This window comes from Rhea pennata, chromosome 9 (genome assembly GCF_028389875.1).
Source record: "Rhea pennata isolate bPtePen1 chromosome 9, bPtePen1.pri, whole genome shotgun sequence".
NCBI classification, from domain to species: Eukaryota; Metazoa; Chordata; class Aves; order Rheiformes; family Rheidae; genus Rhea; species Rhea pennata.
Window position 1 is genome coordinate 10,973,975 of NC_084671.1, and position 23,684 is coordinate 10,997,658.

A 23,684-nucleotide genomic window follows, 5' to 3' on the forward strand; every position below is an offset into this window, starting at 1 on the left:
CCGACGGCACTGCGCATGCGCCGCCGTGGGGAGGCGGGGTGTGGGCGGTGCTCTGCATCCCGCCGGGCCACTCGGCGGGGGGCCGCGCGGAGCATGTTGGGAGTTGTGGTCCCGCGGCGCGGTGTGTGCTGGGAGTCGTAGTCCTACGGCGCGGTGCGTGCTGGGAGCTGTAGTTCCCCGCGGCAATGAACTGCCACGGCCACGCGTGGGGCTGTGTGCTTCCGTCTCCGCGGCGTGGCCTGCGCAACCAGAGACCCCAGCTCACTGTCCCCAGCCGTCCCTCGTGCCCTGAGGGGGCTGGGGACACCAGTGGGACGCAGTCCGTGGGGAAAGGCGCACGCATCTCGCCAGGCCGCGAGCTGCTGCGCCTGGCTGCTGGGGCTGCGGCCTTCCCACGGGCCACGCGCGCCAGCCCCTCGCAGGCCGCGCGCGAGCACCCCTGCAGCAGCTCGCGCTCCGCCAGCCCTCTCCCCTACGCCCCACCACGGGTGAAACAACACCGTGCGAAGTGGCCAGTCCGAGCCCGCTTCCAGACCTGCCCAGCTCCCACTGGTTTTCTCGCCTGCCATGCATGCACTGCCAACCTCTCTTCCACGGAAGAATCATTCCAAATAATAATTTTTCATCTTTCAAGTCCTGCGATCTCTCAGTCCTTGCACCAGCAAGCAGCAGCAGGAGGTAGGGGTAGGCACAGGTTAAGTCACAGCAGTTCTTGATACCCCAGGAAGAATCAATTAGAAAAAAAGGAGGTTCAGGCCCAGGATGCTCCCTTAATGCCTAGAGCTTGCTGCCAAGCGAAACACAAGAGAATAGAAAAGAAGAGGGTGCTGGGGGGGGGAAAAAAAACAACGCAAGGCAGGAGAGTCCAATAAAACTATGTTTATAAATAAAAACAAGGAGACTGGTTTTGTTTTTATAAAACCCAGCGGGCAGGGCAGGGCAGTGAGCGGTGGTCAGGGGTGGCTGCTGGGTGGCATTACAAGAGGCAGGAGAGAAGGGGCAAGTGGCAGCTTGCCAGCACCAAGATCAGGGGACAGGAAGATGGCAGAGACTAGGCAAACTGGCACCAGCAGGCACAGGGAGAGGAGAGGCTTTAGGGAGTCACAGGGAGATGAACTGGGGGCACATAGCAGCTGGCAGGGGGGGCACAGGCACAACGCAAACCCCAGAGGAGCAAAATACATTTCATCTCCAAAATATAAAAACTTCAAACATAAGAAAGGCCAAAAGAGGCAACACTGTTGCAGAGAAAGCCATGGTCGGCAATAGGAGAGGGCGCTGGGGCGCCAGCACCTACAGGAGCAGGGTCGAGTGCATCCGTACTGTACCATGCTCAGCCTCAGGCACTGGGGAAGGGGCTGCCCCCTACCCTCACCCGAGGCACATCTCCTTCCCCCTCCACTCTTGGAGAGGGGAAGAAAGGCTCCACAGGGCCCAAAGAGGAAAACAGGGAGCATCAGAGCAAATGGATTCAACTGCCATTGCAATCTTCTATGGGCACTGAGCCCAAGGCCCTGCATTCAACACCACAGTCCCGGGCCACAGTCTTAATTTGCAGAAGAGTTTGTGTCTTCATGGGGAGCTGTTCGCATGCAGGCTGGAGCAGGGCAGGCCCAATGCTGCAGCTTTCTGGGCCCAGAGCCCCTTGCGTCCCCCATACAGGCTACCAGAGCTCATCCTGCAGGGCACAGGGTGAAGCAGGCCAGCAAATACAGGAGACCTCCACTTTCCCCAACAGCGTGAAAGCAGACCAGAAGTGACCCTTCCTCACCCTCTAGCTCTGTCCAGGCCACCCACACATCAGCACTGACCTTGGGACATGTCACAGTGCTGATTAGCAGCATGGCAGAGCAGGAGGAGGAAGGCCCCAGCTGCAGCCATAGGCCCTAGCTGAGGGACAGTCCCTACACACGAGACAGGCAGCAGGGTGTGCTAGGCAGGAGGGCAAAGAGCAAGGTGAGCACTAAGGGCATGGCGTGGGCCTCCGTGCTCCCTTTGGCAGAGCAAGCAGAGCTCTGCTCTTACGTTCACTGCCATGCACACCACATACCTCCCCAGGGTACGAACAGGGCCTTGACTGTGTATATGTTTAGGCACCCAGCATCAAACAGGGCTGGATGCAGGAGGAAGAGACCCAACCTCAAGCTTTGCTGTCAGGGCAGCGGGAAGGAGGATTCTGCCATGGGGCAGTGCCAAGCTCAGATCTGGCCCAAGGAGGAGCAAGGGGAGGGAGGCAAATGGGAAGTGGCACCATCTCTCCATTCCCCAGAGGCACTGAAGCCCTGGAACATTCATGCATTAGCCAAAAGGCAATCACACTTGCTTGGATTTAAACATACATAAGGCCAGAGCTGAGCTCTGCTCCCCTCTCAGTGCTGTGGAAGGGGCAGGGTGTCTTCCGCTAGGGGGAGAAAGAAGACATCTTCAGCGCCATGCGTGCCCAGCGCCCTTGGAGCTCCGTGTCCTCCTGTCGGGCCACGCCATGCTCCAGCTCTCCCCCCTGCGGGCGGCAGGCTCAGAGAAAGTCAAACACCCCGTAAGTCTTTGCTGCTTGACAGAAGAAACACAAAAGGGTGAAAAGAAAGAAGAGATGTTTAGGGCAGAAGGACCGCGGCAGCAGCGACACACGGGCAAGCAGCACAGGGCTCTGGGATGGATGCGGATTAATGGGGTTAGAGAGGACAGCAGCAGGGAATTAACCATTGGCAATACACAAGTCTGATGGCGGGCTGGGCTGGCAGGGCTCAGCAGGCCAGCCAGGCCCCTCCACCCTGCTCAAGGAGGGATTAGAATCAAGGTTTAGTTCCATTTATTTTTTTCCCTTTTCTCTTTTAGTTATCAAGACCAAAATAAAAAAGACCCATAAAAACAAGGGACGAAGCTGGGGCTGGTCCTAGGAGACAAACGACGGGGATAGAAAGGGGAAGGAGGGGCAGCAGACAGACAGGGGACGGGCGCTTCACATTACATCCACAAAGAACTCACTGGGGTTGCCCATGGCCATTCGGAAGGACTGTCTACTGGCTGTCAGTTCTGGGGGCACAGAGGCCAGGTCACGGCCCGGCGGCGCCCCAGGGGGCCCCATGGCTGAAGGCGGTGGAGGCATCAGCAACATGGGGGGGCTGAAGAGAGGGGGGAGGCCGGGCGGCCCGTACGACTGCTGGCTGTGGTGGCTGCGGATACTGTGAGCCAGGGAGTGCTGGCTGCGCTGGCTGTGCTGGCTGGCAGGCACCGAGCGCTCGCTGGCCGCGCGCTCACGCCGCATGCTGCTCCGGGTGGTGTGGTCTGACTCACTCCCGCTGCCACCTGACTTGGACTCCCCAGTCTTCTCTCTATCCTTCCTCCTCTCGCTGCCACTGCGATTGGAACCACTGCTCCGGCTCCCTGCAAAACACACAGGGCAAGGTTTGGCGACACATCAGACAAGCCAGGAAGAAAGGTTCCTCCATCCCCCACCAAGACAGGACTACAGAACACTGCAGCACAACTACCAGCCTGCTTAGTCCATAGTCTCCTTTCAGCTCTAATCCCAAACACTTGTGGGATTCATCTAAATAAAAGCTTTAATCAGCCTCTCCCCCAGTGCACAGGGCCTTGCCTAATGGTCCATCTTGTTCCTGCTGCTTCCCTCTAGTGAGCAGGGCACCTGCTCAGCTCTGCAGGCACATTTAGGTCCCTTTCACTCACCTTCACTGTGCTGGCTGCCTGCACTGCCCCCTCCATAGCTGTAGCCTGGGTCAGGGAAGCCGGGGTGGGGGTTGTATGGATGAGGTGGTGGATACTGATATGGGAAAGCCATAGGCCAGGGTGCAGCACCAGGGTGTGGGAGCGGAGCCAAAGTGTCCTGATCAGAGGCACCGCTGGAGCCATCATGATCATGAAGAGACAGGTTAGCCATGTCTGCAGAAAAGTAGAGAATAATGGTTAATCCAAGTGAAAAAACAGCCACAAGTGATGAAGCAGCTTCAAGTCCAACCATGTCGATAGGAAATGGATGGGGGTACAGAGAAGATGAGAGAAGCTGGCATCCTCCCTGTTAAACAGCACAGCCATCTGTGCTTCCTGCCTGGACAGCAGCCAGGCTGTGCGACTCGGAGCCGCCACTCTGAGACAGAAACAAGCTCAGAGGAAAAGGACCACATCAGAGCTAAAGCTTGCCTTGCCAATTAGTCTCCCCTGTCCTTATCTGAGCAGAACCCAGTTGTCAGAGCACCACCCCCTTGCCAGCAGTGAAAGCTCGGAGCCTGGAGCCAAATACAGTCAGAAAAGGCTAAGACTCAACTTTGGCTGCCCAGGGGAAAAGACTGTGTGGCACATGATAGTGTCAACAACGCTCCCAAATTCAGTCTAAGCAAGTACGACAAGGGAACTGGGATATTTTTCATCGCTCTCTAAAGACGTCTGTAGAACAAGGGGCCAAGCCTGACAGCAATAGCTGTGGCTGCATCCCCAGCTGTTAGTAGGGCTCTGTCACACCATCCTCCCCCTCCCGCCCATGCCAAGCCCAGAGCTAAGTCTCATACTGCCACAGAGGTCCCCGAAGATGTAGTAACACTGTTCCGAGAAGGTGATCTTGTTCACGGTGTGTCGGATGTAGCCAGCCTTCAACAGATTGCTGGCATATTTGCGAGATTCACGGCGGTCTGTGAAACCCTCCACGTGGTGATACAGCCAATCCACCACATCCGAACCTGCCACGAAATATCATGGTCAAACGCAGCAAGAGAGAAGACAGCAGCCCTTGAAGCAGAGCGGGCCAGACTGGAGTCAAGGCAAAGTGGGCCCAAAGATTAAAAGGAACTGCAAAGCCAAGGGTTCAGTTTGCAACCCTAGCCTGGTCAACAGTTGTTTTACACTGACATAGGTGCTCCCTTTATAAGCACTTGCTTGGGAAATAGGCCACCTGTTCCCCACTCCCTGCCTTTGCTGGACGCAGCACAGATTCTTACCAATGAAGGCATTGGGGATGGTGATCTTCAGCCACATGCGGTCACGAACCTCCAGGCCTGACTCTGGTGAGGCCATGGCTTTGACAATGGTGGCCATGTCACTGTGGATGGACAGGTGAAAGTCATCGAGGCCTGTGGTGTGGAGAGAGGGAACAGAAGCAGAGATGAGAGAGGACAGAAGAGACCACAGGGCCATATGGAAGCATCACACACAGGAGGAATGGGCCAGGGAACAATACACTGCAGACAGTCCCAGGGTGCATGCTGGCCTAACCTCCATTCCAGCCTTCTGATGTTACTCTTTACATATGAGCTGTTTCCTCTTGCACAAACACAGGTTAAGATTTCTTCCACCCAGACCCAAACAACTGAGATCCAAAAGCTGCCATCTCAGCCCACACGGCTCAGCAAGGGAGTTCATTGCTCCTTACAAAGTTACAGCAAGCTCATGGGCTCTTGCCCCAGCTTAGAGCTCTCTAGACAATTGCTTCTGGGTTCTACTTACTAGAATCACCGAAACCTTTCAGAAACAGCCCTCTGCTCAGCAGGTCCCTGCTCCACTGCAAGGCTCCTTGCTCCTAAAAGCCTCCTCCATCCTGTCATAGCTGCTGCCTGAGCATGCCTTGCTCTGGGGCAAACCTACTCCCCTCTGGCCCTGCACTCTCCACTGGAAACACCCGACTGCTCCTTGAGCCTCTCCTCCATGCCTGCCACAGCTCCTAGATTGTGTCCAGGCTCTTATACTCTCCTTGAGTAGAGACCAAGAAATGTGGTACTAATTCATCCCATCAGAATTCCTGCTGATCCATGCACCTGCCTAGCGAGAGCACTCTGTCTGTTGCTCATGCTTTCCCCCTCACTCATGCTCTCAGCTCAGCAAACCTTCCCCGCACAGATGTATTGCTCCTGTTAGGGCACAGTGCAGGTGGGGAAGCCGTGCAGTGCAGGGAGCGCGGAGGCACGAGGACTTACGTTCGGTCTCTGGGATGGAGCTGGTGATGGAGGAGCTGGTGGAAGTGATTGTGCTCATGGATGGACTCATACCGTACGCTGGGTAGGTGCCGGTCATCGCTGCTGTGTGGGACACCCAGGCTGCCGGGTCGATTGGCCGGATGGGCTCACCTGCAGTGAAGAAAAGGTCAGTCAGCAACTATCAGAAATCATCCCCTCATCAAATCCAACTCTGGGGCAGGGACAGGGACTCAGTACAGCCCATTCCATCCCCAGCATCTGCCGGGACTCACCCGGATCGGAGCATGGAGAGTCTGGCCCAGCCCAGATCCGCTGGGGAGCAACTGGGAGAGAAAGAAGAGAGGGAGGGTCAGCAGGAGAGGTGCAGAGGGAGAGATTCCCCTGTGGCTGAGGGGGATGTTTCTCTGTCCTCTGGCGCTCTGAGCAAGTGACCCCCCTGCCCCAGTGAAACGCGTCCCCAGCGTGATGTGGGAAGGAGGGCTGGGCTTATGGGCATTTTGGCTTGGGAATAGGACATGGCTTGGGAATTGGTCTCCTATCAGGAGAGCTGAACCCCTATCAAACCCCATTTCAGTGCCACACAGCATTACACACACACAAAGGAGAGGAACAAGACAACGACCAAGTAAGTGCTCAAGGCAGGGCTCTCACATGGGCTGGGCATCAGCATTAAGGGTGGGTCAGCTATCCACTTACTCCTAGGTAAGGAGAAGCAGCCTCGGGGGCTGGGGTCCCAGCACTTGGCAACAGTCAGGGTGATGGGCCTGCAGCAAAAAGGCAAGAGTTAGAACACTGCCCCAGCAGCACAACCCCCCACGAGACCCAAGGCGGATGCCATACACAGGCTCTCTCCTCCTGTAGGAGGGAGTAAAGTAGCCAGCACAGTGCCCTTATCCCCTGCCACCTACGGATTTCCCTAGTGGCATGGATAACAAGGAGTAAGCAGTAGAAGCTGCAATCGTCCTCTTAGCCAAGCTAAGCAAAAAGATGACATAGCATCCTCAAAAGCTGGGATATGGCCTCCCAGTTCACCACTACTGTGTTGGCTCCAGTTCTTGCTTTAGGCGTCAAAACCCAGGAACCAAAGCAATACTAGAAACATAAGTTCCGGATTCCTGCAGTCTCAGAGCTGCTTGGAAGAGATGGCTGGAAGACACAACCCACAGACCCCAAGCACATGCCACACAACCACCACAGAAGTGAGAAACATCCCAGAGTACCTACCCAGGCTTGTGCACAATCTCCCTCAGCACCCGTACAGCATCATCGTTGCTCATATTTTCAAAGTTGATATCATTCACCTGCAAACAACGCAAAGGGATGAGTCCCAAAGATGTGGCCAGAGGCAGAGCTCCCCACTCAGCTCAGCAGTGACTCAGCTTCTTCCTTCCAAGAGCAGCTTCCTGGGTTAGTGTGCCAAAATGTGCGAGAAGGCTTCTGGGTCTTTCTCTACTGTTCTCCCAGCCTCAATGATGGAAGTATGTGGGTGTGAAGTACCTGCAAGAGCATGTCTCCTGGCTCAATCCTGCCATCAGCTGCCACAGCACCGCCCTTCATGATAGAGCCAATGTAAATGCCTCCATCTCCACGCTCATTACTCTGTCCCACAATGGAAATGCCCAGGAAGTTATATTTCTCTGTAGGGATGGAAGGGGAAAGAAATAAAACATTATAAAGAGGCACAAGCAGCCCTAACCTCAGACAAACCATGTGCCAATCATGGTCACTTGCACACTTATCTCCTAGAGAGACCTCTGAGGACATGGCAAAACTCTCAAGAGAGCAGTGCTTCAGGACAAGCTGCCAAAGAATCCATCTCTTCACCCCTCCCCAGGCATTCTTGCATTCTCCTTGCTTCTTCCCCAGTTCCCTGCTCCATTGCCCAGTCTCACTCCACAAGGGCTGCAGGCTCTGGTCGTGCCTCAACTCACCCATGTTAAGTGTGACCGTGATGATGTTCAGGGACATGGTGGAGTCTGTGATGCTGCTGAAGGATGATGACTGTAACACAAACAAAACACAAGATGTCTGCCTGTGCTTTGGTACCATTCCCAGTCTCAGCTCCCTCCACCCTTACTCCCCACCACCCCTGTGGCAACACAGCCACCACCCTCATCTCCAGCCTAAGGGTGGGGGCTGTGCAGAGCCAGGGAGCATCAGCCACAGCTCTTACAACCTCTCCACAGCTAGGACAAGGTCTGTGGTGGTTCCAGCTCTTAAGGCAGCATTAGCTTGGGAAGGGTTTATAGGATTTTATAAAGTCTCAGCACTTAAGAGTCAACCTATCCGAAGGAAAAATGTGCCCACTGCAAACAGCTGAATCCCTAGCAGCCCTGGAGAGATCCACTTGGCAGCTCACTCTGCCCTACTTTGCCCTCCCCAGAATACACAGCCCTCAGGTACCCGCTCAATCCGTGGAGCCTTCTGTTTCCGCCTGCGGCGCTTGTGCCTCCTCATCAGACGGGAAGCGCTGCTTTGCTCTGTTGAACTGCTAAACCTAGAGACAAATGTAAGAGTCAGCTCTTTTGTTGCTGTGGGGTGTCTCTGGCAGCACAATAGCCACAGAAAAGGGCAGAGGGAATAGAGGACTGCAGGGGCAGAGAGGCAGAGCAACATATGGGGGACAGATGATAGCAGAGGGGGCTGCTGGGTGAGATTTAAGGTAATGGCAGGACGGAGTATTACTGTGCTCTGTGCTGGCATCTCTCTGTTGCTGTTAGGCAGGGGGAAGCCAGTGTTCATCTAGGCCCTAAGCCCTCCTACCTGCTGGTGGAGTCATCTTCATCCGAGTCGAAGAAGCTGGTGGTCTCCAGCTCACTGCTCATAAGTGTGGAGGAGCTCTCATACCCGCCCAGGTCTCGGCGTCGCTCTCCCTTCACTGTCCCATTCACCCTAGGTGCTAGGAAGCAAGAAGGTTCAGGTTCAGGAAGTTCAGACCACAGGGAATCCTTCACCTCAGGGCCCACAGCAACCCTCTCAGAAGGAGTCTGCCCATCAGACAATTCCATCTAGTGCAGGCTGGCTCTGAGATCCATCTCCTGTGGGATATCTCTTCAACTCTGCTAGAAGTTGGGGAAGAGACTGATGAGCCAACCAGGAACAAGGTTGCTAAAGTCAAGGAAGGCTGTTGTAGCCGGCAGACCAAGGAGCAGCATGGAGCAACAAGAGGGCTACAGCCCACCACACTTTTCACTGGGAAGGACTGAGGCACTGTTCTTTCTCTTACACTCCTGAGGTTTCTATGGGAGCAGACTCCTTTGCCACTAACGGTCACACCACCAAGCTCTGATGTCACATAGAGGCTAGCTCCTACCTCCAAGATGAGGCTACAGCCTCAGGACATTGAACAGCCCTTCTGAGCCGAAAAGTTTCTGCCTAGCAGACAGAGCTGCCTCATGTCTGTGGCAAGTGCCTCCCACTATGCCCCAGTTATACGCTGCAGAGCTCTGCCCACAATGCCAATACTCACCATGCTCAGGTCCATCTTTCCGACGAGGTCGTTCCCTCTGTGATGACACCACTGAGTCTGTCTCTGTCTCATTGTCCAGATTTTCCCGACTCCCCCCCGTGTTAGGGCTGTGATGAGATAAAAGGGACAAACATGTCCAACATGGAACGGTCTAAGCAGGCTCTCTCTACCTCTATGCTGACAGATGTGTACATACAGCCATGAGCTGTTCCCCTCTTAAGGGAGAGGAGGGGACCTGGTGGGGAACAATGACTGCACATCTACGCAAGCAGGACAAGGGACTAGGAAAGCTGGGCCAGCTCTTTGCCAAGTACCCCATGCTACTTTCACCATGCCCTTTTTGTTAAACAATAGGGCTCCACTTCAAGTCTGTTCCCAGCCCCATCATCAGTCTCTCTGGTGGGCTCTAATCCCTGCCAGTTTGGGTAGGGACATCCTAGTCTCTGGGTTTTCCCATCATGATTGAGAACAGAGTCATTGTGGTCTCTTGGAAACCAGGATGTGTGATCAGGTAACTTACTGAAAGGAGGGGGGCCTGGAGTCTCCAATTCCTCCTGTGCGCTCCATGGACGGTGGCAGTTCTGTTTGGTTATCAGCACAGACTGACCCAGCATCTGAGTGTGACCCCTCTGCAGACACCAGCTGGAGGGAGAAGAGATAGAGAATGAAATGGCTGAGGAGGTGGGAAAACATTTACAAGTAATAACATCTTAGTGGCCAAATGAGTTGCCTGTAAAACCTTTCCAGCCCAGTATCTCATCTCTGACAGCGGCCAACAGCAGATGCCCAGGAAAGGGTACAGAACAAGGCCAAGCATGTAGCAACACCTTCCCTCAACATGCTCCTAGCCTCCATCTATTTGTCATTTCTTTATTCCTCAGGAAATTCTTGAGCAGTGAAATCTGGGTGGCTAACAGCCCTGCTTCAAGTCTCTATCATCAATCTCCACACTCGCACTGCACAACTTCTGAGCTCAGATAAACTTTAGCAAACGTCTTGCGACGAGGAGGAGACTTTCCTCATTTCTTACATCAGAAGCAAAAGCAATCAGTCATTCTTTTTATGACCTTCTCTCGATTTTACTGGCCTCTACAACTATGTCCTCAAGCTGTGGGACCCAGCAGAATTTTCATCTTCCCAGCTTCCAGGAGTTGGGGTAAGAGTCCAGGGCCAGGGCTGGCCTTGAAGTAGACTCCAGAATGTTGTCTTCTGGGTTCCACAAAACTTTTGCAGACTTTCAGCCTGTGTCCAGTTGAGTGGTTTGGGCCCAGCCTCGAACAATCCTCTGGGAAGCTCAGCATCTTTCCCAGGGCAGAAATTCCAGCGAGTCTCAAAGCCCAGGAACTACTTACGCTAGCAACGCTTTGGGGCAGCCCAGGCACACTTATCTGTGTGCCTTCAGCTCTTAACATAAACTAGCTATTTCAGAGCTCAGGAAATGGGACAGGGCCTATCCCCAGGTGAATGGGCTAGCTAATAGAAAGAAATAGATTAAGTTCAATTGAGCTCAACAGAAAGTGGCTCACTCTCCTTGACCAAGAAGTGAGTTCCCAGGGAAAAGGTGGAGCACATGAGCAAGGAAAAGCAGATTTCCATATTCAAGGACTTCCCAATGCATCATTTCATTCCTGTGCTTGTCTGTCCCATGCCTGTTCCCTGCAAAGCACAGGCACTGGAAAGCAAGGGGATTAGCTCTCCACTAGTGTCTTGATCTGTCCTAGACAGAACAGGCGGTGGGTCAGCCAGAAGCCAGCCCAATAGACCACCAAGGCAGAAGTGAGGCCTCAGTCGATGTACTTAAACCAGCTGCCTAGTCACGTAATGACAGGAGAGGTCTAACATAACACAAGTAATGATGTGCCACCATGGTAAGGACAGAGAGAACAAGAAGGATCATGAAATGAGGGCTAGAAAAGAGCTGGTGAGCTCATTACACTGTACAGCCCATGAGAAATCCAGAGGCAGCTCTACTACCTGTTGGTGGGGGGAACTGTGTATGTAGCAAGGGAGTGGGGACAGTTGCCAACCACAGGTGGGCAGGAGGAGGTAGAGCCCCTGTTTCTAGAGATTCTGGGCACTTCCAAGCATCACTGATGAAGTTGTATGAGTCATGCACTGCCCAACTCTGAGAACTGGGGAAATCAGGAAAAGGAGGGGAGATGGAGCCCACAGATTATCATCAAGGCAGGTGAAGAAAGGTTTGTTGCCAGGGAGGCACTGGGAATAGAAACAGGGATACAACTGCAGCAGAGAGGACACAGTAGCCCCAGGAAAGCCCTAGTGAAGAGGACAGGTCAGAGACCACCCTATGGTGTCAAAAGTCGCAGAGCCTGTCCTGTGGGCCCCAGGACAAGCCCAGCAGCTCCTGCTCTCCCAACTGTCTAACCAGCTCCTGTCTTGCTCTCAGCTTAGCTTTCTTCCCTGCAGTAAGCCCTAGCCACATGTCCAGCTCTGCTCCCAGCACCTTCCTGGTGACATGCCTTCCCAGGACACATCCCACTCCCGTGGGGGCCACATCCCGGCTCTGGCAGCTACTGCCTAGGAGCACAAGGGAGAAGAGACACTAGCAGTAATCAAGCAACCAGCATTGCCTAGGGAAAATTCATAATGCTCTGTGCTTGAATGTCTCCAGATGAGACCAGGCAAATAAGTCTGGACACCAGAGGCTAGCTGCAGGCAGCTATCAAATAGTATTGGTGGGGGGAAGAAGGAGTGTTCCCAAACAGGGGTTCTGATGTTGCCTTCCACCAAAACTCCTGGGTCTGGGATTTCCTCCAGGGAAGGTTTCAATAATCACCCTACACTTTTCCTGCCTCTTTCACTGTCAGGAAATACTTGCTCCGATCCAACCCCCCATCTTTCCCTCTTGCTAAAGTAAGTGCCAAGTTTCTCAAATAGTCTCATTCCAGCCTGTCTGGCAGAAACAGCAGAGCAAATGTACTCTGTCTCCAAAACAACCACAGATGGGAAAATCTCAGCAGGCAAAGAAAAAGGGATCATCAGCCATGCATAAAGGTTCCTGGGACTGCTGTCACCCTTAGTGCATAAGGGCTGGCAGTGGTGCTAACTCCAGTCACAACTGTCTCACAAGGAGTCAGAACTTCAGACGCTGTCTGCAGCAGCAGCGTGGCGCCCTGGTCAGACCAGAGTGCACGCTGGCGTTCCGCGGGCACATCAAACCAAACCACACTGGACCCATGCCGTTCACACTGAGCAGTCAGCCCCAGAAAACTACTACAAGGAAAGCCAATGGCTGTGTGGACATATGAACCACACTGAAAAACAGTCCAGGTAAAAAAGGAGCCATGGAGGGGGCTCTGAACCCCTGGGACCCCTGAGAGAACATATGAAAACAAAAGGCATCTAGAAATGAAGTGAAGGGAAAACGTCTAGGGACAGATTCAACAGTAATAGCATAGATAGGGGATAAGAACTGGATAGGCTCTGTGTTTTATTAAGGCCCAGCTAACCGCTAGAGGGAGGACTGCAAACAGTCCAGTAGCTGCAGCCTGCAGGCCTCTTTGTGTCGGAGCCTAGAGCACCCTCTTTTCCTTGCGCACACAGGGCTCCACCCTATGCTCTGCGCAGCCGGCCTTGCAGCAAGAGCTAGTTTGGCAGTAGGGCGCCTGCCTGCCCGGTCCTGTTACCCAGCCTTTGCCATTCCCACCCTCCTTTGCCAAATGCAGTCGCTTCATTGCTCCCCAGCCAAGGCTCAGCTGTTTGATGCAAGGAGAAGAGAAGCATCAGGTCTTATCTAGCCTGATTTGCAAGAGGCGGAAGATTGTCCCTGCTTAGTGGCAGCTTGGTGGCCTCTAAAAAAAAGCACTTGGATCTTTGTTCTGTTCCAGTGCATATCCACACACCCTAACCAGCATAAACTGCAGCTGAGCGGGGGGGGGAGGGGGCAGAAAGGGATCATGAGCCATGGAGACTGAATACCCTCTCCCCCCGAAACAGAGGGTCCCCTTTGGGGCAGAGGGAGGCATGCGGGCAAGGGAACAGAGCATGTGCATGGCACGGCACGGAGGGAGAAGCTTGTCCTGCAGCTGCCCAGGCAGTACCTTTAGTCCTCAGGGCAGTCAAATCCAGTCCGCTTCCACCAGCACTAAAGTCACTTACGCCCTTTGCGCCAGTCACTGCAGTGGGACTTTCTTGGAAAGCTGACCCTGCCGTAGGGGCACACGGGTTACACTGCGGGCAGGCCGGGACAGTCACCTCTGCTGTGCATCAGTTATAGCGAGCTCTTGGCAGAGGCATCCCACATCCTCCCCGGCACAGGGGACCCAGCACCGCATTGCCCAGCCGCCAGCAGAGGGACGGGAGCATGGTAATCCAGCTCATCAGCTTTGGTAGCAGTTAGCACTTTGACAGTGCAGAGCAGTCCTAGTGCTTTTCTTGGCACTGTGCAACCAAATGGTGGTTTTCAGAGGGAGCAGAAATAGGCAGAGAGATAATGAAGCAAGAGGCTTACCCACGACACCACCCGGCCGTTGAAACAGGGAAGCTTGGCATTGTCATCTGAGATTTCTTCTTTCACTACCCTGCAAAGAGGAGAGGAGGCAGTTAGAGATGCAAAACTTCAGAACAAAAGGAGACTTTTGCCAAATCGTGTGTTCGCACTGCACCAGAAACAGCCCAGGCTTGGGCAGGGGATAAAGAGAGGACCACAGCTCCCTGCTGCTCACCCTGACACCAGCCTGCCCCATGTCCACAGCCCTAACTAGCAGGCTAGAGGGGAGAAAACAAGCGCAAAACAAACTCTCCCATGTGCTTCCAGCTGTTTTGCCCCCAGATTCACTCTTTAATCAGTCAACAAAATTCAGATATTCATTTTTACCTGTTTGCTTATTTCTAAATAAATACCTTCTTTATAATGATCTGAAATGAGCACAACCTACGTCAAAGACTTTTCATATATTAGAGTGAAATACATTAAACAGGCTGCCTCCCAAACGTTACTGTCACTTTTTAATTATATGCATAATATTTCAACATCACTTCAAGCTTTATAGTTGTGCCACAATGTCATGTTTTTGTATTACACAAACAGCTACATTATTACACAGCAGAGGTGTGCTGATGATTTTGGTTTCCAACAGTAAAAATTTCCGGTTTCTTCGGTGAGAAAATTTATTCTGTTTTAAATATATTTGGGCACCTGAATACCTTTGCAACAAAGAGTCTGCAATTGAAACAACTTAAAAATTCACCAGATACAATTAATACTGTCTTTGATAAATCAAATGTAATTGCAAAAGAGGCTTTATTAAACTCATTTTCCTTCCTATAAAACTGCTATGTTTAAAGTATTCTTATTTCATACGAAGAACTTTTACAAGAAATTTGCAGTATTTCCATATTTCAACTTCCAGACTACACCTAAGGTAGCCTGACGCACATCATGCTGGGAAAAAAAAACAACAATGAATAAATTATGTTTGGGAGGGAAGTATCAAACAGGAAAAGAACAAATGTGAAATAATGGAAGTTATATATAAAAACAAAGTAGCTTGCAAATAGCTAACACAGCAAACGGGTAGGATCACATCAAGAGCCCTCAAGGGTCCTCAAGGCAGTCCCCAATTCACAGAGAATGAAAGAGGATGAAACGCTGCGACCTGTTGCCCCAGTATGTCATGCAACTCAGCCACTGCTATCAAGACAAAGCATGCCGAGGCTTGGAGAAACAGGTACTCTGGGCTCCAGGATGTGCTTGCTGGGGCACTGACAGCTGCCCAAACAGTCGCTGAAAATAGAACAGCAAGCCACGTCAACACTAGCAAAGAAAAAGGCAAATAACAATGCTTGAGCACCAAAACCTGGGGAGCAGGCTCTGCTCCACCCTGCCAGCCTCACTCGTCCCTCCAGTGATGCACATGCTCAGCAAAGGGGTGTCTCACGGGCTGAAAGAGGGCAAGTTACCAGGTCTTTGCTGGTAGCTGGCACTCATGATCCCTGCCTAAGCTGGAGAGCCAGCAAAGAAGGTGGACAAGTGCTATCCACCCCCAGAAGGCAGACTAGCAGGTCACAGGCTGAGCAGTCTAATCCACTCCCAAGATGAGTGTTAATTCCTCTCGCGCAGATGGGAGAGCAGGGGAAAGCAGGAAAGAAGCAGTGAGGCCAGATTAAACCCTGCCAGCCTAATGCTTCTTCAGACCATCCGTGTTCCCAGCCTCTGCCCAAAGCTCCTGCAGTCCAGGATGAACATCAAACACCGTCAGTCTCTCTGGGACACTCATCTCCTTCAGTGCCCTGGCCGACCCTTTCACATGCAGGCAAGTTGTTGTCTCCTCCCTTCCAAACACACACACACACGCATCCTAGCCTGGCTGTGCTAGCATCCATTCATGCTGTCGCCAGTAGCCTGGACTTCATCCAGTTCCTAGAGAGAGCTTCAAGCAGAGCCAATTTTCAGTGTAGCATGCTGCTTGCTCAGGGACCCAGAGTCCTGTCTGCAAGTGAAGGGACAGGGTGACATATTTGAAGGGTTGAGATGACCAACCGCTAAGCACAAATAAACTAATCTGCTCTCAGTGAGGATAAACTCCCATGCACACCCTTGCCTACCTTCAGCTATACTGCCTGATGAGGAACAAACTGCTTCTACCCTGAGAACTGATGCTCTCATCACTCCTCTTACTCTGCTGTTGCCCTAGACATCCCAGGGGTCAGCTTCACCCTGGAGCAGTGTTCTCCCTGCCTCATTCTGCGAAGCACTCCCCTACCCCAGCCACTGCATTATTAATCACTATTTATCACTCGGATGCCAGAGCACAATGAATTATATATTTAGAACCCCCAGAGCACAGACTGATAGCGCTGGGCTGGAGTCGGGCGCATGCCGAGCAAGAATATCCCCGCGACGCTGCTCACGTCCGTCAATCCTCGCACAGTCTCCAAGCTATTCGAGCCCTGCATTCCTCTCTTTCCTCAACCTTGTGCTAAAATACTACTCCCCGCTACCTCTCCCCACTCTGTTCAAGTCACACTTCCCATTGCAAGTTCACATGCACAAGACTTCAGGTTCCTGTTAGGAGCCACCAGCTGAGCAGCCTCTGGGGGAGCTGTGTGCACTGCCACGTTTTCGCCTGCATGGTTGCAGGGAGAAGCAGCCACGAGAGCAAACTCTCCCATGGATCTGCTGGGACGAGCCTTCAGTCAACGGGGGCCGGAGCCTGGGAATCCCCCCAAACCCAGGCCCAAACGAGTTCTGGCTCTCTTGGTTCTTGGAAAGCCTTTCTGTTTGGTGGGAGCCACAACAGCTCAGGGAAAACATCTGCCTGAAGATGACTGCAAAGGGATTGTTTTTAGTTTGCCATTCTTCAGAGCAGCCCAGTTTCAGATTTTCCCAGCTTTATGGATCTGCTGGGGGTTGGGTATAACACGGCAGAGAACGGACATCCTCACTAACAGAGGAAATTCCCTGGTAGAGAGAGCGAGCCGGAGGTTTGCCCAGCCGAGCGAGCGTTCAGCCTCCGCCACGCAACGAAAACGTGCTCCTTCGCTCTCCGCAGAGAATCGCTCTGTGCGAACGGCGCTCGCAGCCCCTCAGCCCGTCCCGAGGGCCGGCAGAGGTGGTGCGGCCAAACTGCTCGCTCAGCGTCTGGCCCACAGGCCCAGTGCTCCGAAACACTCATCTGCATTGAATTTTCCAACAAAGAGACCTGCGGGAGGGAGGGAGGGAGGGAAGGAGGGAGGCAGGGTTACAGGGGAGGGAGGGCGAGTGGGCGGATGATTCAGCCTCCATCCCCAGTGACACTGGGGCGGCCTGTACGCGGGGCCAAGCCGAGGGGGAGGAGGGGACAACTCTCGGGTTGCTGCCGGAGCCAGGCCTGGCTTTGCAGAGCGTTTGGGGAAGCAGGGCTGCCAGCGCTGACACAAACAGCACATCTGCTCCCATGCAGCTGGGGGAGGGGAAAGGAAATCCAGCTCCATCCCTCGCCCCATCCCTACCCCCCCCGCGGGGGCTCCTCCGAGAGAGCCGGCAGCTCCTCTCTCCGCGACCTGGGAAGATGCCGTGCTCCCAGCTTCCTGCCTGCTCTCTGCCAAGGGGAGACGGAGCTGGCAGCTTGCAACACGGGGTGCTGAGAAGGGCGAGAGGGAGGCAAGGCAGACACTGCCTTCTCTAGGGAGCCCCAGACCAGCTCAGGAAATTAGAGGGTATTTTATATCAGAGTCATGTCCTAGGAATGAAGGGAAGGTAGGAAAAAAAAAAAAAAAAGGGAGAGAGAGTGTGTGCACAGGAGAGAAAGGCAGCAATAAATGAAACCTGGGAGGCTGCTGCACTGTTAGAAACCCCTGGGCTCTGCAGACATTACCAGCTAGCTGAGCGTGCAGCTGCTCCACTCCCAGCCTCCTCCATTTCCCTTTGGTGGCCTCCAGCCCAGACAAGACTGCAAGCAACTACAAGAGAGTTTCTAGCTTTAGCCAGCTCAGGTCTCTCCTGAGCAGGACCCACTAACCACGGGGGGAGGGGGGGGGTGAGGGGGGCAACAAAGAAATAAGATGGCGTAACATGAGCTAACGCACTCAGGGAAAGGAGGAATCCAGGAGGCATTAACAAAGGCTCAGGCAGGAGGTTTCAAACCTCAGACTCAGAAACACGCTGGAGCTCAGCAATCACTGCTCCTCTCTGAGAGTCCCCATCCAAGGCCTTGTGACAGGAAGGGTATTCAGAGAGACACAATTGTGAGACACCGGAGTGACCAGAAGAGTAGAACGGGCAGTTGGAGAATAAGGATGGGGGGCAGAGGGCAGCAGCAAGAAGAGAGGCAAAAAAAGGGAACCCCTCGAGCATGTTAGGCATCTCAGCAGCAAGGCTAACAAGGAGTTTGTTACTAGGGGAGGTGCAAAGATTGAGGAAGATGCAATTAAGCTGCAGCACTTGCACACTAAAGAGCCAGAAAGATGTAACACTAGTAGAGCAGATAAAGTAAAGTCTGCTCCTTTGTTTAGTTCAGTTATTGAGAGGAAAGACCTTCATGAAACAGTGACATTTCTTCCAAGACTGCAAAGACCAGAAATTTAATGCTGAAGTTAATCTTCTACCATAATCCCCCCAAAGTGCACCGCTTAGGTAGGTCACTTCTATGACCTTAATCACCCCCACCTACTACAGCCCACAGAACCACTGGAAAAAAACAACCACTGCCACACACACACACACACAAAAAAAAAAAAAAAAAAAAAAAAAAAAAAAAAAAAAACACAAAACTATCCCAAAACACACACAGGAGACATTCCTACCTAATATCACAAGCTTCAGGGACTAAAAGACTAAAACTGTGATCTCATTTTCAAGACCTGCAGTAGTGCACACCCCTTAGGGCAGGAATGTCTTGTCTCCAAACAACCATAGATTAATGATGCTGAAAAAACAAAAGGAAGCACCTTCAGGTGTTACTGTCCAAATGTGAGCATCTCCTAGCTCTAGAGTAAAATCCTCCTCCCCCAGTAAGACCAGATGCTGGGGCCAAAGGGATGAGCTTTGCAGCAAGTTCACCAGAAGAGAAAATTGGACAGGGCGATTCGCCAGCAGAGTACGGATTTCAGTCGTGAAGCACTCGCCTGTTAGACTAAGCCCAGACACGACACGTGTGCTTCCTGTGGGGATACAACCCCCTCAAGGGCTACAGGCCTAACCAAAGAACATGCATGCCAATGATCACATGTGGATCAGTGAGACCTTGGGCTTCACAGGCAAACAGCACACATCAAACAGGATTAGAGGATTTGAGACGTCTGTCCCCCTAAGCCAGGGGATTCTTGGAGTCTTCCTCACCATATTTTCTAATCCTTGATGCAGAGGAGTACACCGGATATGAATTTCTGCAGTGTGTTGAGGTGAGAAGGGCTCTCCAAGTGTAAATGGAAATGATCATTCCCCTTTTTAATTTCTCTCCCAAGCTGTCAGAGTATGCTTCACCACTCCTCCATTTCATAGCACAAGGTAAAAAGGGAAACACAGATCTGCAGGTGTTTTGGTTCTATTAGACTCTGCTCGGCAGAGGACCTGTTGTGCTCCTGTCTATCTGTACACACCACAACTGCCCGTCCCTAAGCAAATGAACTTCCTCACAGCACTGAATTTACTTGGAGTCTTTTTTATTAAAAAATCTTACCTGCTAATACAACAATAACACAGTGTCATAACAAGCAGAAAAGACCATCTCTGTTCTCCTAACAAATCAAGGGAGCTTTACAAGGATTCCTTAGAGAGCAGATCACCACGTTTCAAGCTACTATCTGCACCCCTCAGGAGCTGGGATACCATGCCTGAAAGAGAAGGCATAAGAACATCATCTTCCATTTTAGTCTATAACCTCTACAGACTCCCTCAACCACCACTGCTGTCCCAAGGCCTCCCCATCTATCCCAGAGCCATGTTATTGCCTAGATGACCACTCAGACAGGGATCCAACAGAATGACATCTCTTTTTTCCCCCAAAACTCCTACTCAATCCACTCACATCAAGGAAAACACAGCCCAGATATCCCAGAGATGCTTGGCTCCAGTTGGATTTATGTTCAGTCATACAAGTGTCACTGGGTGGGAGACAACAGAGGACAGATTCACTCTTCATTTAGCCCAAGCACTGGAAAAGGAATGGCATTTAGAAACAAGCCATTCAACCTCAGAGGCCTGCCTAGGAGTAATACTTAACAAAGCAAAGTTAAAGACTTTGAAATTAAAGTGAGCCAAAGAGCCCTGGCAACCTCTCCCACCTTGATCTCTGAGTGACCATCTGGCTGCAGCACTGCTCTGCAAACAAGCCTGACAGGCCATAGGACCAGGAGGAGAAAACTGCATGGAGAACTGCAGGAACTGCGGGAGGCACCTCTACATTAATTAATCCTGCTCTGCCCAAGCGATGCTTCCAACCCCCAGAAGGACATTTTGAGACATCAAAGGAAGCATTCTCCAGGCCCCTGAAGGTTCAATGACACTTCCAGTCTCTTTGAATTGGAAATCAGGACAAACGGGAACTCCCAGCCCAAGCCCAGTCAGACTCTTCACTCCAGTAGCTCAAATTATTTCAGCTCCTGCATCATCCAACACAAGCATACAAGACAAGTGCAAGCACCGACAATAAGAAAGATTTGAGGAATAATATCTACAGAAATGACCTTTAGGGAACAAAGACAAACCCAAGATATACAAGAGTGGGTTTGTATTTGAGGTGGGTTAGAAAACATGCCCAAATAGGCCACAGCCAAAAGGAGACAAATGCATAGGAGAGATGGCAAAATCCTGGTACAGTTGCTGTGGTTCATATTAACACTGAGAGATGGCAAACAAATAGGAGGAGGCTTGGCCCTATATGACACTTAACTCCATCTGGATAAAGGCAGCTAGGAGAGCCCACAATGCAGAAAGCTGCAACACAGCAGCTCCAAATGATAAAAAGAACAGAGACTTTGTATAGAGATGGACAAACTTCTGAGGTTTCCTGAGCTACTGAAGGTAGCAAACCTCAAAGGTCTCAATAGGACCTACTTTTCATCAAGTAATCTATTAAAGAGGCTTCAGGACTTCACTGGGGAACTCCTTGCAATTCTCTACAGAAGTCACCCCCTAGGCTAACTAAAAAGCAACAGGCTTTCTTGCAGTGCCAAGAGACTGCACGCTGGTTAAGATGACAGTATACAAAAGCAAGGCGCTGTAAAGGCTCCAAAGGTGGCACGGGGGTGTGTGTAGAGGAGACAGGTCACAGTGGCGTTAGATCTTCTTGCTGCCAGCATATATAGAACGGGCATGGGAGAGGGACATGATGTCCAGGAAGACTCTTCATGCCCCAAGCTGAAGGTAGGTTTAGGCCTTCCTTTTCTGGCCCACAGCTAAGGGACACCAAGTCAGCCCTGCTTTGCTTAACAGCAGGCAAAGCTCCTGCCAAAAAAGCGCTGCTGCTGTGGAATGTGCTGGGCTAGCAGTACAGCTCATTCCTGGAAAAGCATCAACTCAGCAGGAGAGCAGGAGAGCAAGGAGAGGAGAAGAGGGTAAAAAAAGGGAAAGAGGGGGAGGGTGGGAAACAAAAGTTTGAAATCTTGGACTTCCATCCCAGTGGATGAAGGGAGTTAGTCCAGAGCAACCTGCTCACCATCACCCCCTTGTCCTGGGCTCCAAGCACAGCAGCCCTGCCCAGCTCCAGCCCTTTGCTCTTGCAGTGCATTTCTGCCAGGCAGCCACCTCCCGAAGCAGGCCCGAGAAGGCACAGACCAAGGCAGATACCTGTGGGGAAGAGGAGTGAGGTTCATTTCCCCCATCACGTTAACAATTATTTGTCTTTAATGACAGATCTCCCCCCAGGAAATGACAAAACAGCCTCCAAGACGCTGACCAACTCATGCGATCCTTTCCCAGCACAAACAACTTTGTAAGAGTCTCTGAGGGAAGCCAGTCTAACTGCCTACTTGGTGGGAAAATAAGACCTTGAAGGATAATAGACTCTGGATCACAAGCCACTGACTGCATCTGCTCTTCACATCCAGCTAGGCTACCAGCTGGGTCTATAAGACATATGGGTAACCCCTACAAACCCAACAGGGACTTAACCTCAAAACTTTAAGTTCTTCCACAAAATATATGCCAAAGAGAAAGAGAACGCATGCAAAGAGCAGCATTTCAGAGCCGCAACAGCTGCATGGTGGCAAAGAAAAAACTTTGTCCCTGATCTCAGACTGTCCCAGCACTCTGAAGAAAGGGCAAGCAATGACACTAGACCTCTCTGGCCCTAAAATACAGGAAAGAAGGCAGAGGGCATGAGAGGTTTGAATTCCCAAGCATCACTAGAGCAGGGACTTATGTCCTTTTTCTTCCTTACCTTCTGACACTGCATAACTTTGGCACAACTTGAAATATTCACTTCACTCCTAGGAAACTGTCAGCAAGCCAGAAAGAACTTGGAAAAAAAGCAAAGCACAAGAACCACCGTTTAAATGACTGGCTCTCAAATAGGTCTGCTAATAGACAAATCCAGTCAAAGGTGGAGGAAGGCCAGTTTCACTTTGTCTGCATTTGATGGTGCCAGTGCAGGAAACAGTACAAGAAACTCCCTGAAAAAAGAGCAAAAAGTGCTTCAGCAGTCTTTTACATCTTTCATTTAGTTCAGCTAAAGTTAGGCTTCTTTATCAAACTCCTTTCCAGAGGTAGGACCTGGCCCTTGAACAATACAAGCAGCACAGCAATCTCTTACCAAGCATCACTTCCCAAGACAACCAAGCTTGCTCTAGCACTTAGCACCCAAGGAACAAGAGAACACTGGTTGCTGAAGGAAAAGACAAGAAAGATGTTCCCATCCTAACCAAACTAACCATGTGCTGGCACACAGCTCACACGACTAGAGGTTCAGAAAGTGGCAAAAGCTCTAGAGCAGGAGCCAGTCAATTACTGTAAATGAAATCTGATTAGCCAAGAAGCAAGGAAAATGTAAGCTATCTCCACCCTGCTGCCAATTTGTTCACAGTAATGAAAATACCCCCTTCAGTTTCTTTGCTTTTTGAAAGCCTTGGACCACAGAATTCCTCCTGACACCTGATGGGTGATCCACTGAATGAAGTGATCTCTAGGCAGTCAGGAGACTGTCATTTGCCCAGGACTCCTCCAAAGAAGTGTCAGAGATTTATTGAAACAGGGTACAGGCCATGGTTTCAGTTTGGAAAGAAAGCAATTTTCTGCAAGAAGCAAGGCTTCTTTTGCCAGCAGCCTGGCTGTAAGCGATGACTGGCATTAGTCAGTAGTACATACGTGAAATGCCATGTACAGAATTCAGTCCAGACCCTGCTGGGATTTGCCTCTAAACTGTGAGGAAGCTTATCCTCTCTTTGAAGAGGTTACTGATCTCTAGTTTAAAGGAGGATGGTGCTTCAGATCACCACAGAGACATACCCCATTCTTGTGAGACTAAGTCCAACCCAGAGCTGCTTGCTTTGACACCGTATATTCTCAGGCTGGCCCAGTTGCATACCATTCAAAATCTTCTGACCTGCCATCTTCAACAACTGCGCCACAGGGTGGATAACGGTTAGTGACCTCCAGAAGTCACTGTCTCAGGTGGCACAACATGCTCCTCTTGCTGAAGGTCTCAGAGGCAAGGCTGCCAACTCCCAACGAAACACAGCAAAACTTGTCCTCAGCCTGTAAATATCCCAGGAGCAGAGGGAAGCTCAGTAACAGCATTGAGCTGGTCACTCTACATGTCCATCTTTCCCCATACCAGCTCAGAAAGACTTATCACAAGCAATTACAGCAGTAAGGTCATTTCCTGTGTCTGTGGATTTGCCAATAAGGACTTTGC

At 51.7% G+C, this 23,684-nt stretch overlaps 1 protein-coding gene across 4 annotated transcripts in view; it reads right to left on the minus strand.

Annotated features, from left to right (window-relative positions):
* Positions 1-864: 864 nt before the first annotated feature.
* DVL3 (dishevelled segment polarity protein 3) overlaps positions 865-23,684 on the minus strand; it is a 34,383-nt gene continuing 11,563 nt past the window's right edge. For 2 of the 4 annotated variants that reach the window (XM_062582898.1, XM_062582900.1), the window contains exons 2-16: positions 13,862-13,931; positions 9,911-10,032; positions 9,391-9,497; positions 8,685-8,820; positions 8,325-8,418; positions 7,853-7,922; positions 7,419-7,558; positions 7,146-7,222; positions 6,618-6,685; positions 6,194-6,244; positions 5,922-6,071; positions 4,950-5,081; positions 4,524-4,691; positions 3,688-3,900; positions 865-3,384 (exon numbers count right to left, since the gene is read on the minus strand). In XM_062582898.1, coding sequence (XP_062438882.1) covers positions 2,960-3,384; positions 3,688-3,900; positions 4,524-4,691; positions 4,950-5,081; positions 5,922-6,071; positions 6,194-6,244; positions 6,618-6,685; positions 7,146-7,222; positions 7,419-7,558; positions 7,853-7,922; positions 8,325-8,418; positions 8,685-8,820; positions 9,391-9,497; positions 9,911-10,032; positions 13,862-13,931 — 2,023 coding nt within the window. In that variant the 3' untranslated portion in view covers positions 865-2,959. Of the gene's footprint in view, positions 3,385-3,687; positions 3,901-4,523; positions 4,692-4,949; positions 5,082-5,921; positions 6,072-6,193; positions 6,245-6,617; positions 6,686-7,145; positions 7,223-7,418; positions 7,559-7,852; positions 7,923-8,324; positions 8,419-8,684; positions 8,821-9,390; positions 9,498-9,910; positions 10,033-13,451; positions 13,536-13,861; positions 13,932-23,684 lie in introns of those variants that run through there. The other 2 variants (XM_062582901.1, XM_062582899.1) reach the window with 2 other exon arrangements.